General features: G+C 46.5%; 1 protein-coding gene across 2 annotated transcripts in view; it reads right to left on the bottom strand.

Moving 5' to 3' along the window:
• The window catches only part of LOC146045453 (uncharacterized), a 39270-nt gene extending 21232 nt beyond the window's left edge, over positions 1-18038 (bottom strand). For both annotated transcript variants that reach the window (XM_083164282.1, XM_083164283.1), the window contains exons 1-6: positions 16980-18038; positions 14535-14713; positions 12346-12564; positions 8694-8831; positions 6919-7163; positions 4280-4436 (exon numbers count right to left, since the gene is read on the bottom strand). In XM_083164282.1, coding sequence (XP_083020408.1) covers positions 4280-4436; positions 6919-7163; positions 8694-8831; positions 12346-12564; positions 14535-14713; positions 16980-18028 — 1987 coding nt within the window. In that variant the 5' untranslated portion in view covers positions 18029-18038. The remainder of the gene's footprint in view (positions 1-4279; positions 4437-6918; positions 7164-8693; positions 8832-12345; positions 12565-14534; positions 14714-16979) is intronic.
• Between the last annotated feature and the right edge of the window lie 8306 nt (positions 18039-26344).

Raw genomic sequence — 26344 nt, 5'->3', positions numbered from 1 at the left:
GTGTGAGGGGCACTGCTGGGGCATTGTGTGAGGGGCACTGCTGGGGCATTAGGTGAGGGGCACTGCTGGGGCATTGTGTGTGAGGGGCACTGCTGGGGCATTGTGTGAGGGGCACTGCTGGGGCATTGTGTGTGAGGGGCACTGCTGGGGCATTGTGTGAGGGGCACTGCTGGGGCATTAGGTGAGGGGCACTTCTGGAGCATCATATGTATAAGCAGGAGTACTGCTGGCATTATGGTCTGTGGCATAATGGGCATCAGTGTGGGGCATAATATGCAATGGGCATAATTTTGTGCGGATTAATGTGTAATGGGCATCACGGTGCGGCATAATGTGTAATGGGCATTATGGTGTATGACAAAATGTACAATAGGTATTACGGTGTGTGGATAATGTCTAATGGACACTATGGTGTGATGCACAATGTGTAATGGGAATTACGGATAAACAGTGTATATTGATTTAAGTAGCCTTTCGTTGTTTGGGTTTGATCTGTGAGGCATACTATTTCACTGTGTGGGCCTTAATTGTTTATATGTCATTGTGCAGCCTTCAGTCAACTTAAGCGTGTGAGGACAACGACCATTCCTGCGGTAACCAATGTCTGGTCATGCAGGTTGCAAAAGAGGTGTCAGGTAATTGTTTTCCTGCTAGTTCACACTCGTTATAATTAGACCACGCCCCTTATAATTAGGTCACACCCATTTTTGGCAGTGCGGCTATGGCGCATGCAATTTATTCAATATTAAATTATATATGGGGGGGGCACAGATTTTACTGTTTGCACTGGAACCCAAATTGGCTGCTGATAACTATTAGGGTGTGTGTGTGTGTGTGTGTGTGTGTGGGGGGGGGTTCTGTGCTGAGTATGGGCGGCTGTGCCAACTATCTATGAAGGACTGTGCTGACGTTATAGGGGAGCTGTGATTCTATGGGGCTGTCCGAAATTCCGTAGGCGATTTCAGTGGCCCTCGGGCTTCACTGGATTTTTTAGGTGGCCCACGCTGTCTTAAAGGTTGAAGACCCCTGATATAGGCAGTCTGCACAGATCAAAAGGCCTTATCTTCATGGGAATACAAAATATCAAACCACACTGGAGAGGAGAAGACCTAGTCACATTTAAAAAAAAAATCAGAAACAAAATGGATGTTCCTATTGGACACCCTAGAGCCAAAAGGACTCAATATAGACATTGAACTAAAAGTCTTCCTGTAAACAAAAAAACACTCAGCCGCCCTTCCCTATTCCCCATCTACCTTCCTCAGCAATCTCTTGCCACTCTGAGCAAAGAAACGCTGCCTTTTAATATTTTCCAATTCTTATATTTTTATTATTTTTATTTTATTTTTATCCTTATATTTATTTTTTATTTGCTTTAGTTATTTTGGTACTTGTGTACAATCACGGCTCCCACGATGTCCATCGCATAGTAAAAAATCGCATCGCATGTGATCGCATGCGATTTTTAACAGAAAAGCATCCAAATGCATTGAAATTAGTATCAAACATGTTCAATGGCCCCCAAATGTCATTTTTGAGGCTGTACCACCCCCACTATCAATGCGAACCCGAAGCATGGTGAGCACAGCGAGCCCGCGAGGGGTGGCGGTACGCGTCCTACGACCTTTTCATACCCCCACTATCCACGTCGGCATGGAGTTGAGAATAGAAAGTGTGGCGAGCGCAGCGAGCCACCAAGCCCGAAGCGTGGCGAGCGCAGCGAGCCCCGCGAGGGGACACGGATACCTTCACAGGTATCCGCGTCCCCTCGCGGGCTTCACAGGTGTCCGCTGCGCTCGCCACGCTTCGGGCTCGCCACACTTTCTATTCTCGACTCCACGCCGACGTGGATAGTGGGGGTATGAAAAGGTCGTAGCACGCGTACCACCGCCCCTCGCTGTGCTCGCCACGCTTCGGGTTCGCGTTTATAGTGGAGGTGGTACAGCCTCAAAAATGACATTTGGGGGCCATTGAACATGTGTGATACAAATTTCAATGCATTTGGATGCATTTCTGTTAAAGATCGCATGCGATCGCATCGCATGCGATGCGATCACATGCGATTTTTTACTATGCGATGGACATCGTGGGAGCCGTGATTGTACACAAGTACCAAAATAACTAAAGAAAATTAAAAATAAATATAAGGATAAAAATAAAATAAAATAAAAGTAAAATAAAAATAATATGATTTTTGGAAAAAAAAATGCTTAAAAACTGCAAAAATCGCATCCCATCGCATGCCACTACATATGGCATGCAATGGGAGCCGTGAAAGTACACAAGTACCTTTATTTTAATATTTTTTATTTTATTTTTTATTTGTATGCGCAAAAGTGGGAATAACAAAAATACCCCATTTCCAATGGATTATTCAAACCATGAGGTTGCCGCCATAACGGAAGTCACCTGTCAGTTACAACTTCCGTTTTTATCAATAAAGTCCCTATAAATAAAAAAATTGTTTTTAAAACAGACCATCCTTGAAAAAGCATCCTGTTGGATGTGCCCCACTTCTCACCCCCAGCTATACGCCGCAAGTCCCGTACGAAAGTGACGTCACCGGAAGCCGCCCGCCGCACACGGAAGACACAGACCGGCGATACGCCGCTGCCTTCCCCTGTTATCAGGTTAGATGCTAGGGCTAGACTAGCACAGTGAGCTATATATACTGGACTGGTGCCTCCTACAAAATAACCACTTAAGAGTGTTAACATAAGCGCACAATTTAATTTTATTTGATTTATTTTTATTATTTCTTATTTTTTTCTATTTTTTCTTATTATTTTTAAGTTAATTTTTATTTATTATTGATCTTCTGTTCTCATTTCCACTCAAACTCTCAGTCTATTAATTCCTTCCCTTACCCTCTCCCCTCCCCCTCCCTTCAAGCGCCCAGTAATTTTTGCCTTGCAGCAAATACCTCCAACAGTAACTACCCACCATTACAGGGCTGCTCAAATAACTAGCGCAATATCGTTTTTTGGGAATTCTTCCCAAAACCCCCCACGTCTGCACAGATCAGTCAGATCCGTGCAGGCTGCAGTGTGTAAAAAAATAGAAAAAATTTAAATATTTTTTTTTTAAAAAGCGTGGGCAGCACCAGGCTGAAAGTGCCGGGGCTGCTATTAAAAAAATCAAGAAACCAACCAGATAGGGGTTCCGCTCCAGGGCTGGGGCTGGTTCCCACAATATGGGGGGGGAAAATGACTAGGGGTCCCCTGTATTTTAAGAACCAGCCCCAGGTCCAACGCATTCATCCCTACCGACCAGTCAGCCTGGCCAGGGGTCCTTTCACATTAAACCTGGGTCGCCCATTATACAGAGGGTGACCTGGCTTTCACCCTTCTTAAAACCCGGGTCGAATTGCTGGGTTGGACGACCCGGGTTGTAAGCTTTGGTGCTTTCACCTAGCCCCCCGGCGCAATGTGCGGTGTGAAAGGGGTTTAATAGGGTCTTAGGACAGATTTGCATACCACATGGAGGTAATAAGTAAGTTAATAATAAAAATATTAAAATGATGTTGAAAAATGAACAGTTATTGCATCTCTGTCTTTAGACTGATGGATTTTATAATCCAACCTCCACCAGGTGGAAGAATTTACGAGTCGTTGTCTTTTTTTTCTCCCTGTTATATTATGAAGAAATCTGTTGTGCACCTATATGTTTGACATGTCAGTCCTGATATATTGATTCATCTACAGAATGACTTGGCAGTCTGAGGAACAGATGGGCTGCTGTGAGGTTTGTTATGTGGACCCCAGCTTCTCTAAGAACCTCCATATAAGCAATTCACTTTACAAAAACTTTATAGGAAATACACAGTGGGGATGATTCAGGTTGTTTTGCAAAAGCAAACTCCTTCTTTAATGGACAGAACCACGCTGCACTGCAGATGGGGCAGATGTAACACGTGCAGAGAGAGTTACATTTTGGGTGGGGTGTGTTCAAACGGTAATCTAAATTGAAGTGTAAGAATAAAGCAGACAGTATTTACCCTGCACAGAAACAAAATAACTTACTCAAATCTAACTCTCTCTCTGCACATTTTACATCTTCCCCACCTGCAGTGCAGCATGGTTTTGCCCATTAAAGGAGTTTGCTTTTGCAAACCAACCTGAATCACCCCAGTATTCACTAACAGCAGGATGTCCTCCTGTTGCTGAACCTGAACTCCTCAAACACAGCAGCTAAGATGGTTGTAATCAGTGGTTCAGTTTGTGATATACACAAAGACATGAATAATGCAGCATTATTACAGTGACTGGATGAGGGCTACCTGTCCTGGCGTGGGTTAATCTGGCTATACAATCCGCGACCAGTCCGAGTGTGTCATTAGACTGCGCGGTTTCCAGCAAACCAATCAGAGTCTGAATACCAATAGCGCAGGTGTAGGATGGATCCTTATCTGAGATGATAGGCGCTAACACCACCAGCTGCAAGAAAAATATATTTGTTACTGGCTGAGGCAATGACAGTATGGTCGCGTGCTTTATGGTTGGTGGCAAATCCAGGTATGGCCAGGGTCAGACTGCCCAACACAGATACAGGGAAAACCCCAGTGCTTGTGGGCCCACCACTTCCTACTCTAGAGGTCAAGTTCCCGACTGTGAACCAGCATTATACATTATTCATACGTTACATTATCATTACACTATACTGTACAGGAGGACTCTGGGGCATGTGTATATTTTCTACAGTGCATTGCTGTTATTAATCTGGGACATGCATGCATTAGCAATATATATATATATACTTTCCATGTAGGGTTACCACCTAGGACCTTTAATTCCGGACACATGTTAATTACACAGGTTCTGTGGCAGTTTAAAATCAGGTGAAGTGGAGTCTTGAAGTCAGCCAGCCACAGAACCTGTGTAATTAATATGTGTCCGGAATTAAAGGGACTAGGTGGTAACCCTATTTCCATGGGAGGCACTTCAATCGCGGCTCTCACAGCTCCAATGCTAGCATGTAATAAAATGATCAGGTGCCCTCCAATATGCAGCACCAAGGCTGCTACGCATACGGTCCTGGGGGATGGCGGCACTCAAATAAACAATGTCCACACAAACAATTTTCCTGGCAGTTGTGGCTGAAATTTTGGTTGGTCTATCTCAACGTGATTTGGTTTCCATAGAATCCCTCATTTTCCACTTCTTAATTAGAGTTTGAACACTGCTGATTGGCAATCTCAATTGCTTGGATATCTTTTTATATCCCTTTCCTGTTTTTTACAGTTCAATTACCTTTTCCTGCAGATCCATTGACAATTCTTTTGCTTTCCCCAATCAGAATCCAGACACGTCAGTGCAGCAATGGATGAAAGATGCAAGGGTCTTTTAGGAGACCAGAAACTTACTGACCTTTTATACACACACACTGATTACAAGCAAACAGATCACAGGTGAGGATGGTTACCTTTAGTAGCCATTCAGACCTGTTTGTGTCAACTTGTGTGCATGTTATCAGGCCAGAATCTCCAACGTATGTAAACTTCTGATCAGGGTCATTTGGGTAGTTTCTGTTGTCATTATGATTTAAAAAGAGTAAACACAGTTGTTTGACAATAAATGGCTTCACCCAAGCACTAAGCATGAGTGAAAGAAAAGTTTGTGAGTTATCATTCATATTCTCTGACAAATGGCCAGAAAATCACAAATTCTGCTAGGGTATGTAAACTTATAAGCACAACTGTAGCACCTAACCAGCTATAATGTGCATCATACACAGGCAGGAAAACCCAGTACTGTCCATAGTATTAATAATTAACCCCATACATGGACTGTTAGTAATGCACCCCTAACAGTAATCATGTTATATTACCTTTGTAGTCATGTTGTGAGCTAGGGAGGGGGGTTTCCAAGCAACCGGAACCCCCCCCCCCCTCTGCATTTGCCTATGGCCAATGTCCTATAAAAAGGAAGTATTATAGAAAGTGAACCAATCTCACGGGCTTGTGCGTTTTATGAACTCAATGGATCAAGTGCTAAACAGACCATGACATTTACCATCAATCTCCTTCTCCTTTGCTCGCTGGCCTGTTGATCCTAAGATAGTTATAGCGGTAATATTGTGTTTGTTTCCATAGGTCAGTGGGATACACATCCTTTGTTACTATGTAAAGGGCCTAAGCTTCATAAGAGAGGTGACTGGTGTTTTCAGAATGTGGATACTGAAAGGGCCACGCACATTCATATCTTCAGCCATAAATGCCGGGTGTGTGTTTAATCGTGTATCTACTAGTACACATGTGACATATATATATATATAGCACTTTACACATTAAACCTCTGTTTGTCATGACATGCCCAGCTCTTGCGGTGTGAATATGGGCGGTACTGCTTCCTGTGGGACCAATTCAGCTTCGTTAGCTATGCAAAAAAGCACGCCAATGGGCAAAACCATGCTGCACTGCAGGTGCGGCAGATGTAACAGGTGCAGAGTTAAATTTGGGTGGGGTGTGCTCAAACTGAAATCTTAATTACAGTGTAAAAATAAAGCCGCCTAACATTTGTGGGTGCCATGTAAATGCAGACAGTATTTACCCTGCACAGAAATATAAAATGTTAAAGACATATATTATTTGCTTTTTTGATTTACTAAAGCTGGACCAATATTCCCAAATCCATCTGCGTCTTCCGCCAGAGCTGTGTGTGTGGTCAGTGTGGGAATAATCACAGCGATACTGTACATTTACTAAAGCTTGTTCAAATTAAAATAAGTGATGTTGCCCCTATCAGCCAATCACATTCTTTCATCATGTATATTAATCTATATAATTTACTGACTCTCTCTTCATTCCGCATTCAGTACTGATGGAAGATAGAGAAGCTCCACAGTCCTGAAAACATCAGCGTTCAATCAGGAGTCTGGGACAAAACACAGCAGTGATATTCATGGGTTCATTTCTTGTACCTGAAAGGCCGCAAGAGCCCTGTGATTCTGATTGGTGGATTGTAGGAATGGGCCAATGTCACTCCATGTCACTCCTCCACTTTGGGTAATTTTCATTTGTTGGCTTGTGCTGTTGAAGGCGAAGGTAGCCAGGGCGGATCCAGCGGTCAGACGGACCTCCTCATTGGACGATCGCAGCAGGAGGAGGAGGTGTCCGTAACTGAATTCTGAGTTTCTGGCAATCAGCTCCTGGTTTCCACTATGCCCTGTTCAATGTGCAGAAGATGGTACTTGAACACAGCAACCAACTCGCACGAGCACAATGCAACAGGAGGACTCAGATACACATATAAAAGTACAAATACTAACATGGGGGCAATATGTACTCCCCTCCCTCTGCAGGCATGATCAAGTGTAAAGGTCTACCCCCCCCCCCCCCACTCTGGTTTGCTTCCCAAGAAATACCCCACCCTCGCAGCTGAATGCCCACCCATGCGGCTGCTAGCAGTAGAAATCATTCGCATTACTCCTGCCTTCAGAAATAAGTCAGTCTGAACTGACTATTATTTTTTCTGCAAATTGCCGGAGACGGGGCAGGCGCTGACGTCCTGTGATGTCAGCAGCCCCCCCCCTCCCCCCCCCCCCAGAAGGCATCAGCCCATCTGCGCCCCCAGGGGAACACCCAGCGCTTTCACAGGGATGCAACGAATGGCGGGGAGGGCGGAAACATGTAAATCACCGAAGCCATTTGGTGCCGGGGTTTGCATACGCACAAAAATACGCATGCGCAAACCTCCCGCCAACAGAATGGGGCTGAATTTACCCCCCCATTATGATCAAATTTTGTTTGCAAATGGACAAAACCATGCTGCACTGCAGGTGGGGCAGATGTAACGTGCAGAGAGAGTTAGATTTGGGGGAGTTAGTTTGTTTCTGTCCAGGGTAAATACTGGCTGCTTTATTCTTACACTGCAATTTAGATTTTGATCACGCCCCACCCAAATCTTACTCTCTCTGCAGATGGTTTTGTCCATTTGCAAACCAAATGCGCCCTGCAATCAGGTCTGAATTATGCCCATAAGGCTGACATTAACATAATGCCAACATTGGGAACGTTGACAGACAGCATGTGAACATAGCATCTTAGTCGGTACTTGTGTATTATCTGGGTGCCCGATTTTATCATTGCATGCCACTCCTTAAGGCATGCGATGCGATTCGATTTTTCATTGTAAAGACCAGATTTTTAATTGTATAGTCACCCATGGGTGATTTCATACCCCCAGTATCCAACTACGCATGGAGTTGATTTTATACCGAGCCCGAAGCCTGGCGAGCCCCGCGAGGAGACACGGATTACTTTACATGTATACATTGTATTCTTTACAATGAAAAATCGCATCGCATGAATTGTATGCCACTATATTGCATGTGATGCAATGCGATGAAAAAATCGGGCGCCCAGATATTACACAAGTACCTCTTAGTGTATATCAAGCCTAACACTAACCTTCACTGTAACTGCAGCCTAACCCTAATATGGCTGCCAACGCTGTGCCCCTCGACTTTCACAATGTCAAAATTATGTCCATCTTCAAAAAATCCTGCAGGATCCTGTACAGTAGGCAAGTATCACATTCAGATCATGTCGACATGTGTTGACACTGAATGATGACATGATAATTGACTACATATTGAATAATTGAGCACTGGGTGGTACAGGTCATTACTTGTACAAAGGATAACAAAACTTTGTAGATGTTGTAAGAAATGAAGGTTGTGTCCTTTACACCTACCTAGAATGGATGCCGCAATTGCCAGCGCTGCCTCTACTTGGATGCGCTCAGACTGGGCGTGTCTCATTAACGCTACCAGGAACTTCAGCCCCTGAGAATTAGTCACGGCGCTTTGGTTTCTGGCATGTGGCATGAAACCTAAAACAAATCAGATATTTGATGAGGATGTGGCACTGAAGGCTGTGTGGTGGCTATTGTATAGGCTATGACGGCTGAGGCTGCTGCCTCTGTAACCGGCTGTTGCTGATTGTACATGGACAGTGCAGGCTATGACGGCTGTGGCTGCCTCTGTAACCGGCTGTTGCTGAATGTATGGGATAGTGCAGGGTATGATGGCTGTGGCTGCCGCCTCTGTGCCTGTTGTTGCTGATTTTACATGGACAGTGCAGGCCAGAGGCAGAACTTTGGGAGACAATGGAGTCATCTGCCACCGGGCTCCTGCTCCCAAGGGGGCACCTCTCCTCTTCTGCAAGTTTAAATCAGTTAATTGAAAGCTGTCGATAATGCTTTTGTGGCTGACTCTCCCCCCTTGGATGTCACGCTCTCTTTATTTTAAACATAATATACATACATGCATACACACATGCATATATACATTGTATATATATTTATATAAGGTGCTGTGTTTGTGTGTGTGTGTGTGGGGGGGGGGGGGGGCACCAATATTAATTTTGCCTCCGGGCAACTGGGAAGAACTTACGCCACTGGTGCAGGCTATGACGGCTGTGGCTGCCGCCTCTGTGCCTGTTGTTGCTGATTGTATTGGACAGAGCAGGCTATGACGGCTGTGGCTGCCACCTCTGTGCCTGTTGTTGCTGGTTGTACATGGACAGTGCAGGGCAGGCTATGATGGCTGTGGCTGCCGCCTCTGTGCCTGTTGTTGCTGATTTTACATGGACAGTGCAGGCTATGATGGCTGTGGCTGCTGCCTCTGTGCCTGTTGCTGCTGATTGTACTGGACAGAGCAGGCTATGACGGCTGTGGGTGCCACCTCTGTGCCTGTTGCTGCTGATTGTATTAGACAGTGCAGGCTATGACTGTGGTGGCTCCCACCTCTGTGTCTGTTGTTGTGGCTGCCGCCTCTGTGCCTGTTGTTGCTGGTTGTACATGGACAGTGCAGGCTATGATGGCTGTGGCTGCCGCCTCTGTGCCTGTTGCTGCTGATTGTATTGGATAGTGCAGGCTATGACGGCTATGGCTCACGCCTCTTGTTGCTTGTTGTACATGGACAGCGCAGGTTATATAGGTTAGATATGAGTGATTGGTAGAGAGCCTGGCAGATAGGAGTGATTGGTGGAGAGCCTGGTAGATACTGTAGGTGTGATTGGTGGAGAGCCTGGCAGATAGGTGTGATTGGTAGAGAGCCTGGCAGATAGATGTAATTGGTGGAGAGCCTGGCAGAGAGATGTGATTGATTCAGAGCCTGGCAGATAGATGTGATTGGTGGAAAGCCTGGCAGATAGGAGTAATTGGTGGAGAGCCTGGCAGATACTGTAGGTGTGATTGGTGGAGAGCCTGGCAGATAGATGTGATTGGTGGAGAGCCTGGCAGATAGATGTGATTGGTGGAGAGCCTGGCAGATAGATGTAATTGGTGGAGAGCCTGGCAGATAGATGCGATTGCTGGAGAGCCTGGCAGATATGTGTGATTGGTGGAGAGCCTGGCAGATAGATGTGATTGGTGTAGAGCATGGCAGATAGGAGTGATTGGTGCAGAGCCTGGCAGATGTAGGTGTGATTGGTGGAGAGCCTAGCAGATAGGAGTGATTGGTGGAGAGCTTGGCAGATACTGTAGGTGTAATTGGTGGAGAGCCTGGCAGATAGATGTAATTGGTGGAGAGCCTAGCAGATAGGTGTGATTGGTGGAGAGCCTGGCAGATAGGTGTGATTGGTGGAGAGCCTGGCAGATAGATGTGATTGGTGGAGAGCCTGGCAGATAGATGTGATTGGTGGAGAGCCTGGCAGATAGATGTAATTGGTGGAGAGCCTGGCAGATAGATGTGATTGGTGGAGAGCCTGGCAGATATGTGTGATTGGTGGAGAGCCTGGCAGATAGATGTGATTGGTGGAGAGCATGGCAGATAGGAGTGATTGGTGCAGAGCCTGGCAGATGTAGGTGTGATTGGTGGAGAGCCTAGCAGATAGGAGTGATTGGTGGAGAGCCTGGCAGATACTGTAGGTGTAATTGGTGGAGAGCCTGGCAGATAGGTGTGATATGGGGGCATCTGGCAGATTGGTGTGATTGGTGGTACGTCTGTGTAGCCTGCTGATAATCGCAGGAAGGGGTCGTCACCGGCCTTGCATCCAGCTCAGAATAAGGCCCTAGCTAGGACGGAGGAAGAGCTGCCAGGCCTGTTTCCAGCACACTTTCACCCGCTATGTGTGTGATACACCGTTGGCTATCAGCCTGTATTTGTGCACAGTCCTATTGTTTGCATACACATCGCTGTGTTACATTGTGAGTGTGATTGATGCTGTTTACACTTCACAAAAGCTCAGCGTTATTAATGGGAATCTATCATCACAGATTGTTACTGATTCACAACTCCTGAAACGTAGAATATTATGTCATAAGAGTGGAAGCTCTCACATGGGAATAAGCAGATGTAGGGGGAACTTAGGGCCTAATTCAGAGTCATTCGGAAACAGGGCGAATTCTTCCCCGTTCCTGATGCTTGGGGTCTGCGCATGCAAAAGCGCATATGTAGACTCCGGGGATGAACAGCCTTGGTACGTTACATGCTCAGTGGGTAAAAAAAAAGGTGATGTTGCCCATAGCAACCAATCAGATTCTGTCTATCATTTCTCTATTGCATCCTAAATTATGACAACATCTGATTGGTTGCTATGAGCAACATCCCCTCCTATTTTGGTGTTTTAGTAAATTTACCTCTTAAGGCCCCCATACATTAGGCCGACTTGTCCTTAGGACAAGTCGGACCCAATTCTCCTGTGAGCCGCCCGGCAGCTCCCCGGGAGGCTCACATACAATTTGGCACTTGATGAGCCAGTTTTTACATGTGATAAATCGCTTGCGATTTATCACATGTAAAACAAATGGGGAGCTGCAGGGCGGTGAGGAGCAGTGGGGGCGGGCGGCGGCAGTAGTGGGGGCGGGCGGCGGCGAGTGATGCTGACCTGGCCGGGCAGCTGTGATGACAAATAGCAGCGCTGCGGGACGGGACGCACAGTGGCGGCTATTAGATTTTCAAAATTCCTGTCAAATGACCGGCCGTTCTGTGATTGGCTGAGAGAGCTCTCAGCCAATCACAGAACGGCCGGTCATTTGACAGGGATTTTAAAAATCTAATAGCCGCCACTGTGCGTCCCGTCCCGTCCCGCAGCGGCAGCGCTGCTATTTGTCATCACAGCTGCCCAGCCAGGTCAGTGTGTCTGCCCGCCGTTAGACTTTATGAGTACGGTGCATATCAGACAATGGGGGAAATTTACTAAGATGGGAGTTCTATATACTATGGGCAACCAATCAGAATAGCACCTACTAGAAGATAATGGATAGTATCTGATTGGTTGCCCTCAGCAACATCCCATCTGACATAGAACTCCTATGTCAGTAAATGTCCCTCAGTGAGTCAGTGCATTTAGTACAGCACAGATAAGTGCACGATCCGTGTCATTACATGGCGTCCACATACCGACTGCCAGGCAGATGTGCTGCAGAGCTTGGATTGCCCCCAGCACCACATCCTCTCGGTGGGATCTCAGGAGACGTACAAGATGGCGCGCCCCTTCGTCAGACGTCACAGCGTTCCTCAGGTTGTAGGGTCCTTGCACTAGAACGATCAGACCTCTGGCTCCAATCAGATTGAGCACATCAGACGGGGACGAGAGGAACTCAACCAGCAAAGTTATACCTGCAAAATGCATAGGTTGGTTTTCTGTTTGTAACCGCCAGCTGTTGCTGGATGTATGTTAGTGTAGGAAATGCCAGCCCATATGGGGTGCCCAATCCCTGCCACTCCTTCTACCGGCAGCCTGTTCTCCATCACCCCCTTCTCTATACATAGCACAGACTTGTGCTCATAAGCAGCCGAAGTGAAGCCAATAGGGGCCTATTGCTGCCTGGTAGGAAGGTTCTGGTGAGATACGAAGGAAAGGGCCTCCGCAGTGTTATATACAGATCACTGGGCATTTACTAAGTATATATTTTATGTACCTAAAGAAGTCATTTTTTATTTTAAATTATTTTAAAGAATAGATATTGTAATATTGTCCGCGCCTATTTGGCTTCAGGAACTGTGATTTACATTTTTTAAACAGCCATCAGACTTCATTGGGATTTTTGGTTAATGGTTTCTCCGAAATTTAGAGAACAATAAAGTAGACTAAAGAACAATGAATAATATTTTAATAGAATACATACGGACGACCGACGGATGAGATGCAAGCGACTAGAATCCTTATGAGAAAATCCCGACAGGTGTCTGGAAAGAATACTTACCCTCCCCCTGCTCCTCCTAATCCTCCCTTCCCCCTCCCTGCAGCCTAACCCTAATTGGACGGTGTACGGTCGAATTGTCGACATCACTTAGATAGACAGTCATTAGGTCGACACCGTTGGGTCCACAGGTGGGAAGGTCGACAAATGGTAAAAATACTACTAGCTATATCGGAGAGGATGATTATCTCTGATCAGGGCTTCTACCGATACTTATCACTAAATTGGAGAACAGCTTATTTCCCCCCTGTAGTCCATAAACTCATATGATACAATGAGAACAATGTATATGCACCATACTTGCCTACTTTTAAAAACTAGTTTCAGGGAGATTATAGTTGGTAATAGAATTTTGCACAGTGCCCCATTGTGGGGGCGTGTCATGATCCACCCAATGGGCATATCTAGTTCCATATATGGAGAGATTGTGAATGTGGCCCCTAGAAGCGTGGGTGTGTACTGCTACATCTGAGAGGAATGACTTATATCCAAATGTAGATGATCCCCAAAGCAGTTAGTAAGAGCTACTATACTTGGTAAAGTGCTGGGAAATGGTGCTGATGATTCAATGTAAATGTATCTGTCTCTCATTCCTTTTCCCCCAAAAAATGTAACAGTGTAATGTGGGCTAAGTGACATGAGGGAGATTGTTAGACTCAGGGGTTAAAGTGAGGGGGAACTGGGTGGAACTGAGTTCCACCACCTCTAATGGTAGGGGGAACTGAGTTCCACCTCCACCATAGCCCTGAACAGTAATTCCAACAGAAAAACCTGTCCCATCGGCTTCTTCTTCTGTCACGGCGTACATAATGTAAAGTTAAGATGAACAACTGTGGGCATTATGTGTATAAGGGGAATTACTGTGTGACTTAATATGAATCAAGGGCACTACATGTGGTGTAATGTGTATACGATTGTGCTACCATGTATGGTGGGACCATTATCCCTTTATGGGTGGTAAGGCACAATTCCCTAGCACTGTTCTCGGCTCTGCCTAATGGGGGTAGGGGGCGGTGTTAGGGGAGCGGAGTTCCACCACCTCTCCAGGAGCACTTTAAGCCCTGGTTAGACTCATGAGGGAGAGAGGGAGATTGCTGCCATGTCAGGGAGTCTCAAGCAGAATGCAGGAGGGGAGGTAACTATGTGTATATTTAAATATATCTCCTCTGTTATGCACATTCGCCAACATTATAAGTCAATGCAATTATTGTAAGCATTAAGTGTTTGTAATTCTTAAACTACGTGACAGGTGACACCACAGAGAAGCTAAACGTTATTCTTAATCCAATTCTGGACTTAATGACCCATTCTTGGAGCAGAAATGTAACACCCAGACCCTTGGCGCGCAGCAATGTTCTACACACAAATCTGTCACCCGATACAGACCTATTCTGGCCGCCACCATTCTCCGTGTCTCTGTGTCCGATCCTGCCAGAGCCCACAGTGTGGTGCCGATGGTCTCCTGCGTCAGCTGCGATTTGCTCCTCCTGAGCAGCTGTACGAGCGGAGAGAAGCTTTTTGACTCAATAATCCTCTTCTGCGCATCAGAATTCCCATCTACAAGTCTAGGAAACAATCAGATGGGTCCTTTATCGTCAGCATCTAACTTGGTAAATAAAAGAATCTCATTGTCTCGTTAGTAGAAACGAATATTGGCCTGATTCAGCACTGCAGGTGGGGCAGATGTAACCTTCATGTGCAGAGAGATTTACATTTTGGTGAGTTATTTTGTTTCTGTGCAGGGTAAATACTGACTTTGTGTTACACTGCAATTTAGTTTGAACACAACCCACCCAAATCTAACTCTCTCTGCACATGTTACATCTGCCCCACCTGCAGTGCAGCATGGTTTTGCCCATTAGAGAAAGATTTTGCTTTTGCAACCCATGGTGAAACAGGCCCAGATGGGTCTAATTAAGCTTGGATGCAAATCCTGGGACATCAAAGGGTACTTTCCACCTGAGCAAATGTGAGTAGGTCTAAAGGTGCGTACACATGGGCTATAATCGCTGGCAATATGGTCGCCGAGCAACCATATTGCCAGCAATTGGAGTGTGCACCGGTGATAAATCGCCGGGTGCGCGCTCCCATTTTCAGCCCCCTAATGGTTGCTGGTCAGAGGAGCATGCTCCTCCGACCAGTGACTTCCCCTGCCTCTTCTCCCGGCAGTGTGTCATTTTCATCAGTGATGGGACACTGAGCAATATGATTGCTGAGCAATATATTGTTAGCAATATATTGCCAGCAATCATATTGCTCCGTGTGTACACACCTTAAGGGCTATTTCATACGCTCCGGCTCCTGCACGATAGTGTCCATTCACACGGGACGGCCACGGCCCAGCCGGCCGGATGCAGCCGGATCCCACCACTGGAAAGGACGGCTGCCAGGCTGTGGCCATCCCCTCCATTGTTAACTTCTCAGTGCGGCACGGCTTCTTGGCCGTGCGGGGTTTCGCCGCCCGGCAGGAGCCGGAGCATGTGAAAGGGGCCTAAAGCTTCCACTAATCTGTTACTGAGGCGGGCTGGAAGTGGTCATTGCTGACATCTGAGACCCACCCCAAAAATACTGGGACACTCCTGTGTTTTTTTGTAAACCTACCAATACCATATTCGCTAAGGCCCAATAAGCAAAAATAACTTCTTGTATTAGTCATGTAAAGACTTCCACACATTAAAAGAACATTTGAAGATACTGTATTCTATAAAATTGGAATAATTACCTTGCCAAATAAATAAAATAAAAAATGATATTGCATAACTGACACTAAAAAGAACATCTATTTTAAAATAAGAAATTCTGCAAAACAAAATGGGGCACTTTCAATTATCTGCTGGGTTTCAGGGAATTGCCAGGGACGGGATATTTTTCTCGCAGCCTTCAAAAAATCCAGATTTTGCATTTAACGCACAGGAAAATCCATTGATTCCAAAGTTTCCGTGGAGTTAGGACGTTACCGCACAGTTTACTTGAATATTTTTTCCCTGTGGGGTGTGGTCAGATAGCCGCAGGTAAACCCCAATGTCAATAATAATAATAATAATAATAATAAAAAAGCAATCGCAAACTCGATCGCAATTTCGTACACATTAGCAGATTATAGAGAAAGTTGGTCTACGGCTATGCATATGTACACGGCAGTAGCTGATCAGACGCACGTACGATCAGCCACCAGAAAGTACATGCCCCAAAAACAGAAAGGACACACCTGTGTTTTCACCAAACAGCTCCCTTAAACATCTCTAAACGGCCACTTCCTGTCAATCACTCTGCAACAAAATTGCGCATTCATAGTTTGCCAATAATCTGTTGTGTGAACACTGGCCAATGTGTACAAACATAAAGTAGGCCCTCCTAATTGGATGTCCCTACCTCTTCCTCCCCTCTTCCAGCTCAAATGTTTTGAGACTCTCGGTATTGAGGGAACAAGTCCAGCCCATTTTGTGCTCATATTGTATATGAGCGGTAGGGTCTAAGCTCTCATAAAATACATTTTGTTTGTAGGAGTGTTAGTTAGACTAATACCAACATTAGTTATAAGAAGGGATGTGCACTGAATTCAGCACCTGGTATTGTGACAGATGAAAGACAATGTGAATAAAGTTTAAATACTTGATTAAACACACTGGCAGGAGTCACTCGCCCATGTCATGCAGCCTTCTAATGTGGCAGAAACGTGGCGAGATTCACGTCTCCTTAGGGCTTAACTGGTCTTTAAAGGAAACAAGTTGGTCACGTACGTAAGACAGTCCAATTGAACTTTAGAGATAGCTTACTTACTAAGAAACCAAAAACGGGTACACACACACACACGCACAGAGGCATTATTACCTGTGTAGAGTTTTTACTGCAGACATCTGGACCTCTTTGGTTTTGGACTTTAACATCTGAAGAAGACATGAGCCAATGTTCTCACCCAAGAAAATATTCTGGTTATTTACGTTCTCCTCCGCAATCCTTCCCACTGCATCACTCCAAACAAGAAGCAAGGACTTGGACTGACAAACCTGGAAGAGTTTTACCACAATTGCAAGAAGACCTGATTGTTTCCCAATGGCGTCCTTAAATACCGAGGATCCAGCAGCCAGTAGGCCCAAGGCTTTTAAAGTTGGCTTTACAATATCCTCTTGGTCCTCTTGTTCTAAGTAGGAAACCACTTTCCTAAAGGCTGGTATGAGGGTGGCTGAGAATTCCTCGGCAATGTCTTTCTCGTTAGCCAGCTGGCATATTGAGTCCATCACGTCTGACAGCAGCAGTCTAGATCCAGTGAAGACCAGCGACACAAATACTTCCATCTGATTGTTCTCTTTTATCTTTCTTTTGGCCTTTTCTGTTCCCAAAATACACTTCAGTAAACTTAACGCCGGTATCTTCAAATCATCAGCAACATTCTTGCGAAGGACTTCAACCAACCTAGACACTAGTCCATTGTCTACAAGGTTGTCCAAATAGCAACATAACCCATCATTTGATGGACTGGTCAACTGGGAAATGGCCGAGCAAGCACCAAGGACCTCATCGTCTATGTCAGAGTCCAGCAGGGTGACAAGTTTCTTATATACATTTAAGTCCTGATGGTCAAGACTAGTAAAGTATTTGAGGAGATGAAGATGACCATGAAGAGCAGAGATCTCTATCACTCCCTGTCTGTGGCGGTTCACATATGTAAGGTCAGCACCATGCGTGACCAAAAAACGCACCATCTGCAGGCTTCCACTTCTGACAGCCAGCAACAATGGTGTGGTTTGAACAGAGTCATCTGTCTTGGCCTCAAGGTTCTCCTTTCCTGAAGACTCAATGAGATGTTCCAGCGCAGAAAAATGGTCTTTATACGCTGCATGGTGAACTGGATCCCATCCTCTGTCAGAGATTGCTTCCATGACATTTGTTCTTATCTGCAATACAGTATACTCAGCGTTAATACAGGTTATCCACTGTGCAAGTATACACCTTCTAGCTGGAGGGTGCGGATTATTAGATAGTGCATAGACAGTCAATAGGTCTACCCCAAAAGGGTCAAACGGTCGACATGGTAAAGGTCGACAGGGTCAAACGGTCAACATCAAAGCAATAGACACAAAGAAAGGTCAACATGAGTTTTCACAGGTCTTTTGGGTCTATGCCGACATGAACCACCAATTAATGTAAGACGTACCCTGTTTTCATTAGCCATGCTTGATGCCTCTATACTACACTACACTTGTCACACCATTAAACTCTCCCTCTATGCCAACATGGATGGTGAGCTAAGAACAAGCCGGTTAAAAAAAAAAACCTGAAAAACTCAGGAGAGGCCCAGACATAAAGGCCTGATTCAGGTTTGTTCGCATGCATGGCTATCAGAGCAGACGCGCAAGCCCTTTGTTCAAATGTCAGGGCTCGCATGCCGTTCGCTGTTTGATTGGCAGCAGGCAGCGAGTGTTCCCAAGGAAAACGCAGGCGTTCCCCGGCTGACAGGAGGGAGGGCTGATGACGTCATCAGCTGCCTTCTTCTCCCACGGCCTTTGCAGCGCTGAGGAGCAGGGGGAACATTAATTCAATGGTGAATGAGTTTCCCCTGTGTGCATGGCTGCGCATGCGATCACAGCCGTGCACAGGAGTAGGGAAGTGCTGGGGGCGGCTACCTGCTCGCTGGGCTCCGAACATTTGCAACACAGCAAGCAGGTCCGATTTGGGTCCAAAGACTGCACACAGGCCTCCAGATCTCTTGATGTGCCCCTGCCCACAGCCCAACCCTGATCTTCCTCCTTTGCAGACTAACCCTTACCTTTTCCATTCCCGCAACCTCCCCTGTAGTGTTTAATCCTAACCCCTTGTACCTACCAGCGGGAACCCGCTATTGGTATTGTAACTGTCAGGATTCCAAGCAACATAAAGCATTAGTAGTAGTAGTGGTACTTATGTAGTAACTGGGCTGCCGATTTTTTGATTGTATGCCTTAAGTTAAGGCATACAATCAGATGCGATGCGATGCGATATCGCATCGCATCGCATCCGATATCGCATCCGATATCGGATGCGATGACCCGATTTTTCCATAGGAATCAATGTTAAAATGATTCCTATGGAAAAATGGGTCCTTTTCATACCCCTACTATCCAAGTGGGCATGGAGTTGGATATAAACCTGTGGCGAGCGTAGCGAGCCACCGAGCCCGAAGCGTGGCGAGCGAAGCGAGCCCCGCGAGGGGACGGTATTCGTCCCCTCGCGGGGCTCGCTTCGCTCGCCACGCTTCGGGCTCGGTGGCTCGCTACGCTCGCCACAGGTTTATATCCAACTCCATGCCCACTTGGATAGTAGGGGTATGAAAATGACCCATTTTTCCCATTGAATTCCATGTTAAAATGGACTCAGTCCATTTTAACATTGATTCCTATGGAAAAATCGGGTCATCGCATCGCATCGCATCGAATCGCATGGTCGCATGCGATGCGATGCGATCTCCCGATCCGACCCGATTTAGAAATCGGCAGCCCAGTTACTACATAAGTACCGTAGTAGTTTATTTATAAGGTGCCACAAAGTGTCCGCAGCGCCGTACATAGCAAACAAACAAAAATTACAAGGTAACGTATACAGTAGCTGGTAGAACTAAAATCAGCATCAGTTCTGAAGTAGGTGTCAAAATTGTCGAGGAGACTGAAGATGAAGTAGAGGAAGGGAAGAACAGGGCAGGAGCACAGGTGAGGTAAAGAGGCAGGGTGAGTAAGTGAGGAAGGAGGGCCCTGCTCATAAGAGTTAACAGACTAAAAGGAGGTGGGCGGACGAACGGAAAAGAATAGGATAAGTAGGAACGGATGGGAACTGACGGAGGGGTAGGGTAGGCAGGATAGGAGGAGCGAAAGAGGTTAGGAGGAGGAGGGATAGGCTAGTCGGATGAAGTGGGTTTTGAGGGAGCGCTTGAAGGAGGTAAGGGAATCAGAAAGCCTGATGGGTGGCGGGAGGTTGTTCCAGTGCAGGGGGGCAGCGCGAGAGAAGTCTTGGAGACGGGAGTAAGCACAGTTCCCAAACAGTGTCCCTTTATATATCCGTCAATTTGGGGGTAACTATGGGCGAAGCAGTTTTAGCCTCCTACACCCCAGGCATCAGGGCTCAGAAAGACTTACTGACACCCCACTGTTACATCACCACTATGGACAGAAACTCTGAACACCTTGATGGGGAGCTGGAGAGTGACGCACCTACATGCGCTGATTCCCTCAGGGTTCTGTGATGATTCTGTCCTTGCAGAACAGACACATTCAGCATTCCTGATCAGCGCTATTCATATAAATATTACGTGCTGTGGGCACATGTATCGGATGAGTGCCTATTATGTACCAAGCGAGGCTGGAATCCACTAAGCGAGGCAGGAATCCTTGAACTGGGACCACAGATAAATACCTGTATTCTCCAGTGTACGTGCATTGCAAAGCTCTCTGCAGTAACAACAGAACTTGTCTGTAAATGACTACGTCGGCAGATGGTGACACTGATACACAATGTCGGATTCTAAAGACTTAGAAAAATCTATGCGGCAACTTGGGGCATTCAGAAGAAAGTTTTATCCAAGTAAAAAATATTTGCAACCTTACATAAACTCCAGCCAAAAATATCAGCACAATGACTTTTTATAGGTGAGGCATTGTGGGGCTACCAGTGAGAGATACATCGAATACCCCCCCCCCCCATCTCCCTTATGCGACTTAGTAGTTTAGGTTGAAAGAAGACTTACGTACATCATGTTTAACCTTTCACAGGACCCCTAGAGGATGTGGTCTTAATGTTAAATCACTGTTTGAATATTTTACTTCGATTCCACTTTGGGCTAAATCATGTTTATCGGTTGTTCCCCTGGATGGTTTTATGCAATAAATGATTGTCCAACCTTAATTTAAATGTATTTATTGTGTCTGCAAACACAACTTCTTTTTTATCCTCTCCTGCATATGGAGATTGGTTTAGTGCTGCGCTCTGTCACTAAGATTCTACCAATGATGGGTTTAAAACAAAATGATTTTTTATTTTTCAAAAAATATATATATATCTTAATAATGCGTAGAACAAAAACTCTTTTCAATACAGTGTCCAGTCAGTAGTGCTGGAGCATGTGTATTCCTTCAAGGGTAATGTATGCTACACAAAAACAGATATAAGGAAATGGAAAAAATGCAAAAAAATGAAGAAAAATAGTAATAATAATAACAAAATTGTATATACATAAATAATCAATGATCTGAAAAAATTTCTGACAAATACCACTGCATAAATGATGTTAAATGAACCGACAGTACATGATATGGAAATGGGAATCGTGCAACCAATTTGATGCCGATTGTTGGTTAGATAAATTGCATGGTGTGTACCCGCTCAGGTAGCGAGTGCTCAGAAATTGTCCTGATATATGCAAATGAATTGTCTTAAGTATTGTAGGTGGGTTCAGCGGCGTCCCGCTATTTATAATCCTAGGAATGCAGTGTTCTGCACAATGTTCAGGTACCTTATGACTTTCGTGTTCGGGAGCGGTGGCACTTGCGGAGGTGGATTGGGGAGCTGGGGGTCCCGGATGGGTTAAGCTGCGTCTGTACCCCGTATGGTACCGGCAGCTAAGTGCGGAGCACTGCTGACCGGGACACGGAGTGTACAGACGTTACTGCCCGTCTGGCTGAAGGGTCGCGGCTCACCGTGTCAGGACGCTATGCGAATCCTTTGCGGTGACCGCTCCTTTCACTTACAAGACCTCACTAAGCAGCCCGTTGTCCTTCTCCTGTATACTCACCGCTGCCGTTACACCAGGATGTTGTCTGTATCGCTTCGGCTTCTTATTTGATGTTGTGGCGTGTGCGCCCGCCGGCTGCTGGATGCTGTGACGGTCACGGATGTCGGTCCTTGGCAGTGGCTCTCTGTTGCAGGAATTAATTTGGGTTCAGTAGGTGTCCCTCCAACGCGTTTCGGCTATCTTAGCCTTCTCCCTAGAAGAAGCGCACACAGATTCCGCAGCGCTTTACAGAGTATAGTTGAACATTCACATCAGTTCCTGCCCCAGTGGAGCTTACAATCTATATTCCCTACCACATGCACACACACACACAGAAAAATTCTAGTGTTAATTTGTTAGGAGCCAATTAGTATTTTTGTATTGTGGGAGGAAACCGGAGTACCCGGAGGAAACCCACGCAAGCATGGGGAGAATATACAAACTCCGCACAGTTGGGGCCATGGTGGGAATCGAACCCATGACCTCAGTGCTGTGAGGCAGTAATGCTAACCATTACACCATCCGTACTAATGCCTAACCCTCACCCATATTTCTTACTGTTCTTACTGTTACTGAACCTGATCAATCAGATGCCACTGTCCGATGGACAAGCCACATCCCCATCTGATCACAGCCAGCTCCCTTATCCCTTCTACAGTATTATCTGCTCCTGTCCCCAGCTGGAGGGAACACAAAGTCATAACCGCACTGATTTACTTAATGAATCAGAGTAAAATAGTATTGTAAGCTGCGCACGTTCCTACCTGCATGTAGCTGTTATCTCCGCAAGGTGCTGTTACTTATAGAAGAGAGTCACAGGATCTCATTCTGTGACTCCTGGGCAGCCCTGAGCATTAGACGTTCCTTACTGGGCTGTGCTGCTTGTGATCCTGTGTGCACAGGGCTGTGATTAATGACACTACTGGCACTTAGCAACTCAGCATGTGCAGATTGCTCCCATGACAGCAGGAAAGTACACTTTTTCCACAGGTACGCAGCCAAGCTGCTGTTGAACTATAAATCCCAGCATGTCAAAAAACTAGTCACTACTGGGAAACATCAGGGGTACTGAACTACTATGTTGAGTGGACCACTCTGGAAAATTAGGGATGGAGACTATGTAGGCTTACTACCTACAGTAATCTAATGATTTTCTCTCTCTCTCTCTCTCTATATATATATATATATATACTAGGTGATTCATCGCGCCCTACGGGCGCTCTTCACACCGTCGCAAGGGGCTCTGCCCCCTTAACATGTGAACGCCTTTATTGTGTGAAATCTGGTTTGTATTATATGGAGGAGTACCTGTATTGGTATTATAGTTAGAGGTTTAATTTTTAGGATGAAATGGGCATTTGAGTTTGAAGAGGGTGTAGGTTATTTTGTTGGTATGAACAGTGCTTACAGAAGATGGGCGTCTGTGGTGTTGGTCAGTGGTGTAGCTACGTGCCACGGTGCCCGGAGCAAGGGCATGTTTTGCGCTGCCCCCCCCTGATTTGTAGTAGGCAGGCTTTTGCGCATATAACCCCCCTCCCCCTCTGGGCATATAAATCCTCTTGAAAGAGGCCCCCACCCTCACCCTTTTGGCATCACAGGTTAAAAAATATACATATTGGTCCCCACATGAAAAAAAAACATACACAAAACTCTAGACTATCAGCACCACATTGTAGTGCAGTGATCCGTATAGTTATGTAGATATATATACTGTATACACAGAGGCGGATCCAGGAAAAAAATGACAGGGGGGCACCTAAAAGAAAATATAGCCGTAAGAAAGCAGTATTGTATTGGTGAAATGTAATTAATAAGTATATGAGTATAATGTTAGCAGCAACAAATAAAAAAACCACAAAAAATATGATAAATAATATAAAACAAGATAAAAAAAAAGAATAGAATATAAACAGATTAAAATGAATAAGAACGGATATACCGTATAAAGCACTTTTGTAACAGGTACTTGCTACAGCTGTGAAATTCCCCCTACTCTCACCTAGATGTTGCAGTCTCCTTCCTCATTCTCCTCCTTTTGCTGCCTCCTATTGCTCCGGTCCGCACAGCCTGGATTTACTTGCAGTGCAGGGAGGGGGGTGGCAGAGGTGTCAGACGCACATTTCAAATGCTGCCTGTCAGTGGACTGGTCACTCCCGGGGAGTCCTTGGTCACGCACAGCGGGGAAGGTGGGCTGGCGTTCCGTCTCCAAACACAACTGACGGAACGCTACCTGCCTGTATCTCTGCCCGGCGGCTCTTCATCCCACCTCAGATGCGCAGGCAGCGATGGTGATATGACATCACCCGCACGGCGTCAAAACTGTGAGGCACCCAGCAGCGGCATATTGGTCAGCCGGCAGCTAGATGAGGTTGCACAAGCCCCCCAGAAGAGGCGGTCAGCGTCGGGCACAGCGGGGGTAGTGTCTGGGCACGGGAGCCGGCGAGCAGGGCAGGGGAGCCGGTGGCAGAGTGCACGGCTCCGGCGCCAGGTGACATCTCTGCGCCTGGAGCATGTGCTCCACCGGCTATGTTGTTGTAGGTAGGTGTGTGGTGGGTGTGTGAAGGTTGGGTGCAAGGGTGCTATGGGTGTGAAATGGATGGTGTGTGGGTGGGGGGATATTGTGTGTGGTGGAGTGTATGTGGGGTGGTTGGCCATGTGGGTGGTGTGGGTTGGTTAGGTGTGGTGGAGCACCGTATTAGTGCGGTGCATTTGCGTTGGTGCTGTGGGTGTAGTAGCAAGGGTAGTGTGTTTGGGTGAGGCATAGGTGCGTCGGCAGTTTAGGTGGGGAATGGGCGGGTATGGTGTTGCCATGGGTGGGTGCATGGATACTTTGAGTTAAGGAATTTGGGGTGGAGGTGTGGCATGTGTTGGTGTATTCGTGCCAGGAGGGGCAGGTGCAGTGTTTTCGAAGGTAGATGGAGGGAGTGTAGTGGAGGTGTGGGAGGGGTGGTTGTGCAAGTGGATGCAGGGTTCCTGTGGGTGTGGAGGGGCGGGTGCAGTGGTTTTGTGTGCATATTGTATTGGTGTGGGTGGTGGGTGGGGGAGAGTGCTTATTGGTGTGGAGGCGGTGGTGGTGTGGGACGGATGGGCGCGTTGGTAATGCGGTAGGGTTATGTGCAGGTAGAGTGTTGTGGGGGTCTTAGAGGGGGTTAGGAGGTTTGGGTGTTGGGGGGGTGAGGGTGAGTGCGGTTGGGGAAGTGGGGTATGTGGAGTGGCTGCAGGTGGGTGACTGTACAGTGGTAGGGGTGGGTGTTCTGCAAGATAATTAGGCTTGTGGGGAGGGGAATGTGTATAAACTGTAGTTAGGCTTGCGGGGGTGTACTGTACTTTATAAATAGAGTTAGGCTTGCGGGGGGGAGGGGGTGTATAGGTAGAGTTAGGGTGTGTTTGTGTGGTTACTAACCTGGGCTTAAAAGGAGGCGGCTTTTGGGGGACACGCCGGACCAATGAACTATTGCATCCTATGGGGACCTCTGCTTCCAGGTTCACTGCAGGCTGCTTCTCCCTTCTGTTCACCCTTCTGCCACTGGGACCCGCATTTCATCTGGTCCAGTGGCAGGCACCCTGCTTGTGTCCTCTTCTGCTCCCTTTCATCAGGCCAGGCCGGCCTGACTCCTGTCATACATTCAGGGGTCGGCACAGTAGAGAGCAGACACGTGTGCGGGGAGGGAGAGACACTCTCTTAATCCCTCTGCCAGCCTGCACACACATACTGGCACTGTGCCAGTTAAGGTAAAGATTTAAGGGGGGTGAGGCTGTGAGCAGCGCGTGCGGGGAGGGGGGTAGTTGGGAGTCCCCCCAGCATGAGGAATAGACGCTGTGCACATGCGCAGAGCGTCTATTCAGCAACGCAGAGGACGAACGAAAAGGGGGCATGACCCGGCGGGGCGGGGGGGGGGCATAATTTGCATATACCCCGCCTTCGTTTGCATAGGTCATGCCCCTTTTACGCTGCGAGGGTCCCGCTTCATACACTGAAGAAGTTGGGAGGTATGTGGCTGTGCCGGTGCCTCCCCATCACTGCATATTGTGTGTGGGCTGTGGGGATGTGTGCACATGATGGGGTGGGTTATTTTGTTTCTGTGCAGGGAAAATACTGACTGCTTTATTTTTACACTGCAATATAGATCTCACTTTGACGTAAAACCCCACCCAAATCAGGGGCAAACGCAGGATTTTCAGAAGGGGGTTTCCAGAGGGGCGGAGCAAAGCACGGAGATAGACACTTAGGTGACTCAGTACATGCCGGGTCAGTTAAAGTATTATAGATAGACCAAATGTATATAAATAATAATAATAATTACATATATATATATATATATATATATATATATATATATATATATATATATATATATATAAATCCTGGGGATGGCATTCCAGTTAAAGAAAGTGAATAACCATGTAGTATCCGGTGCCTTCCTAAACAAGGGCGAACGATGTCCCCTCTGAATGTATG

The sequence above is a fragment of the Crinia signifera genome, chromosome 11 (assembly GCF_055691185.1).
Source record: "Crinia signifera chromosome 11, ASM5569118v1, whole genome shotgun sequence".
NCBI lineage: Eukaryota > Metazoa > Chordata > Amphibia > Anura > Myobatrachidae > Crinia > Crinia signifera.
Note: the sequence above shows the minus strand (reverse complement) of the source record. Positions and strands in the feature narration are given on the sequence as shown.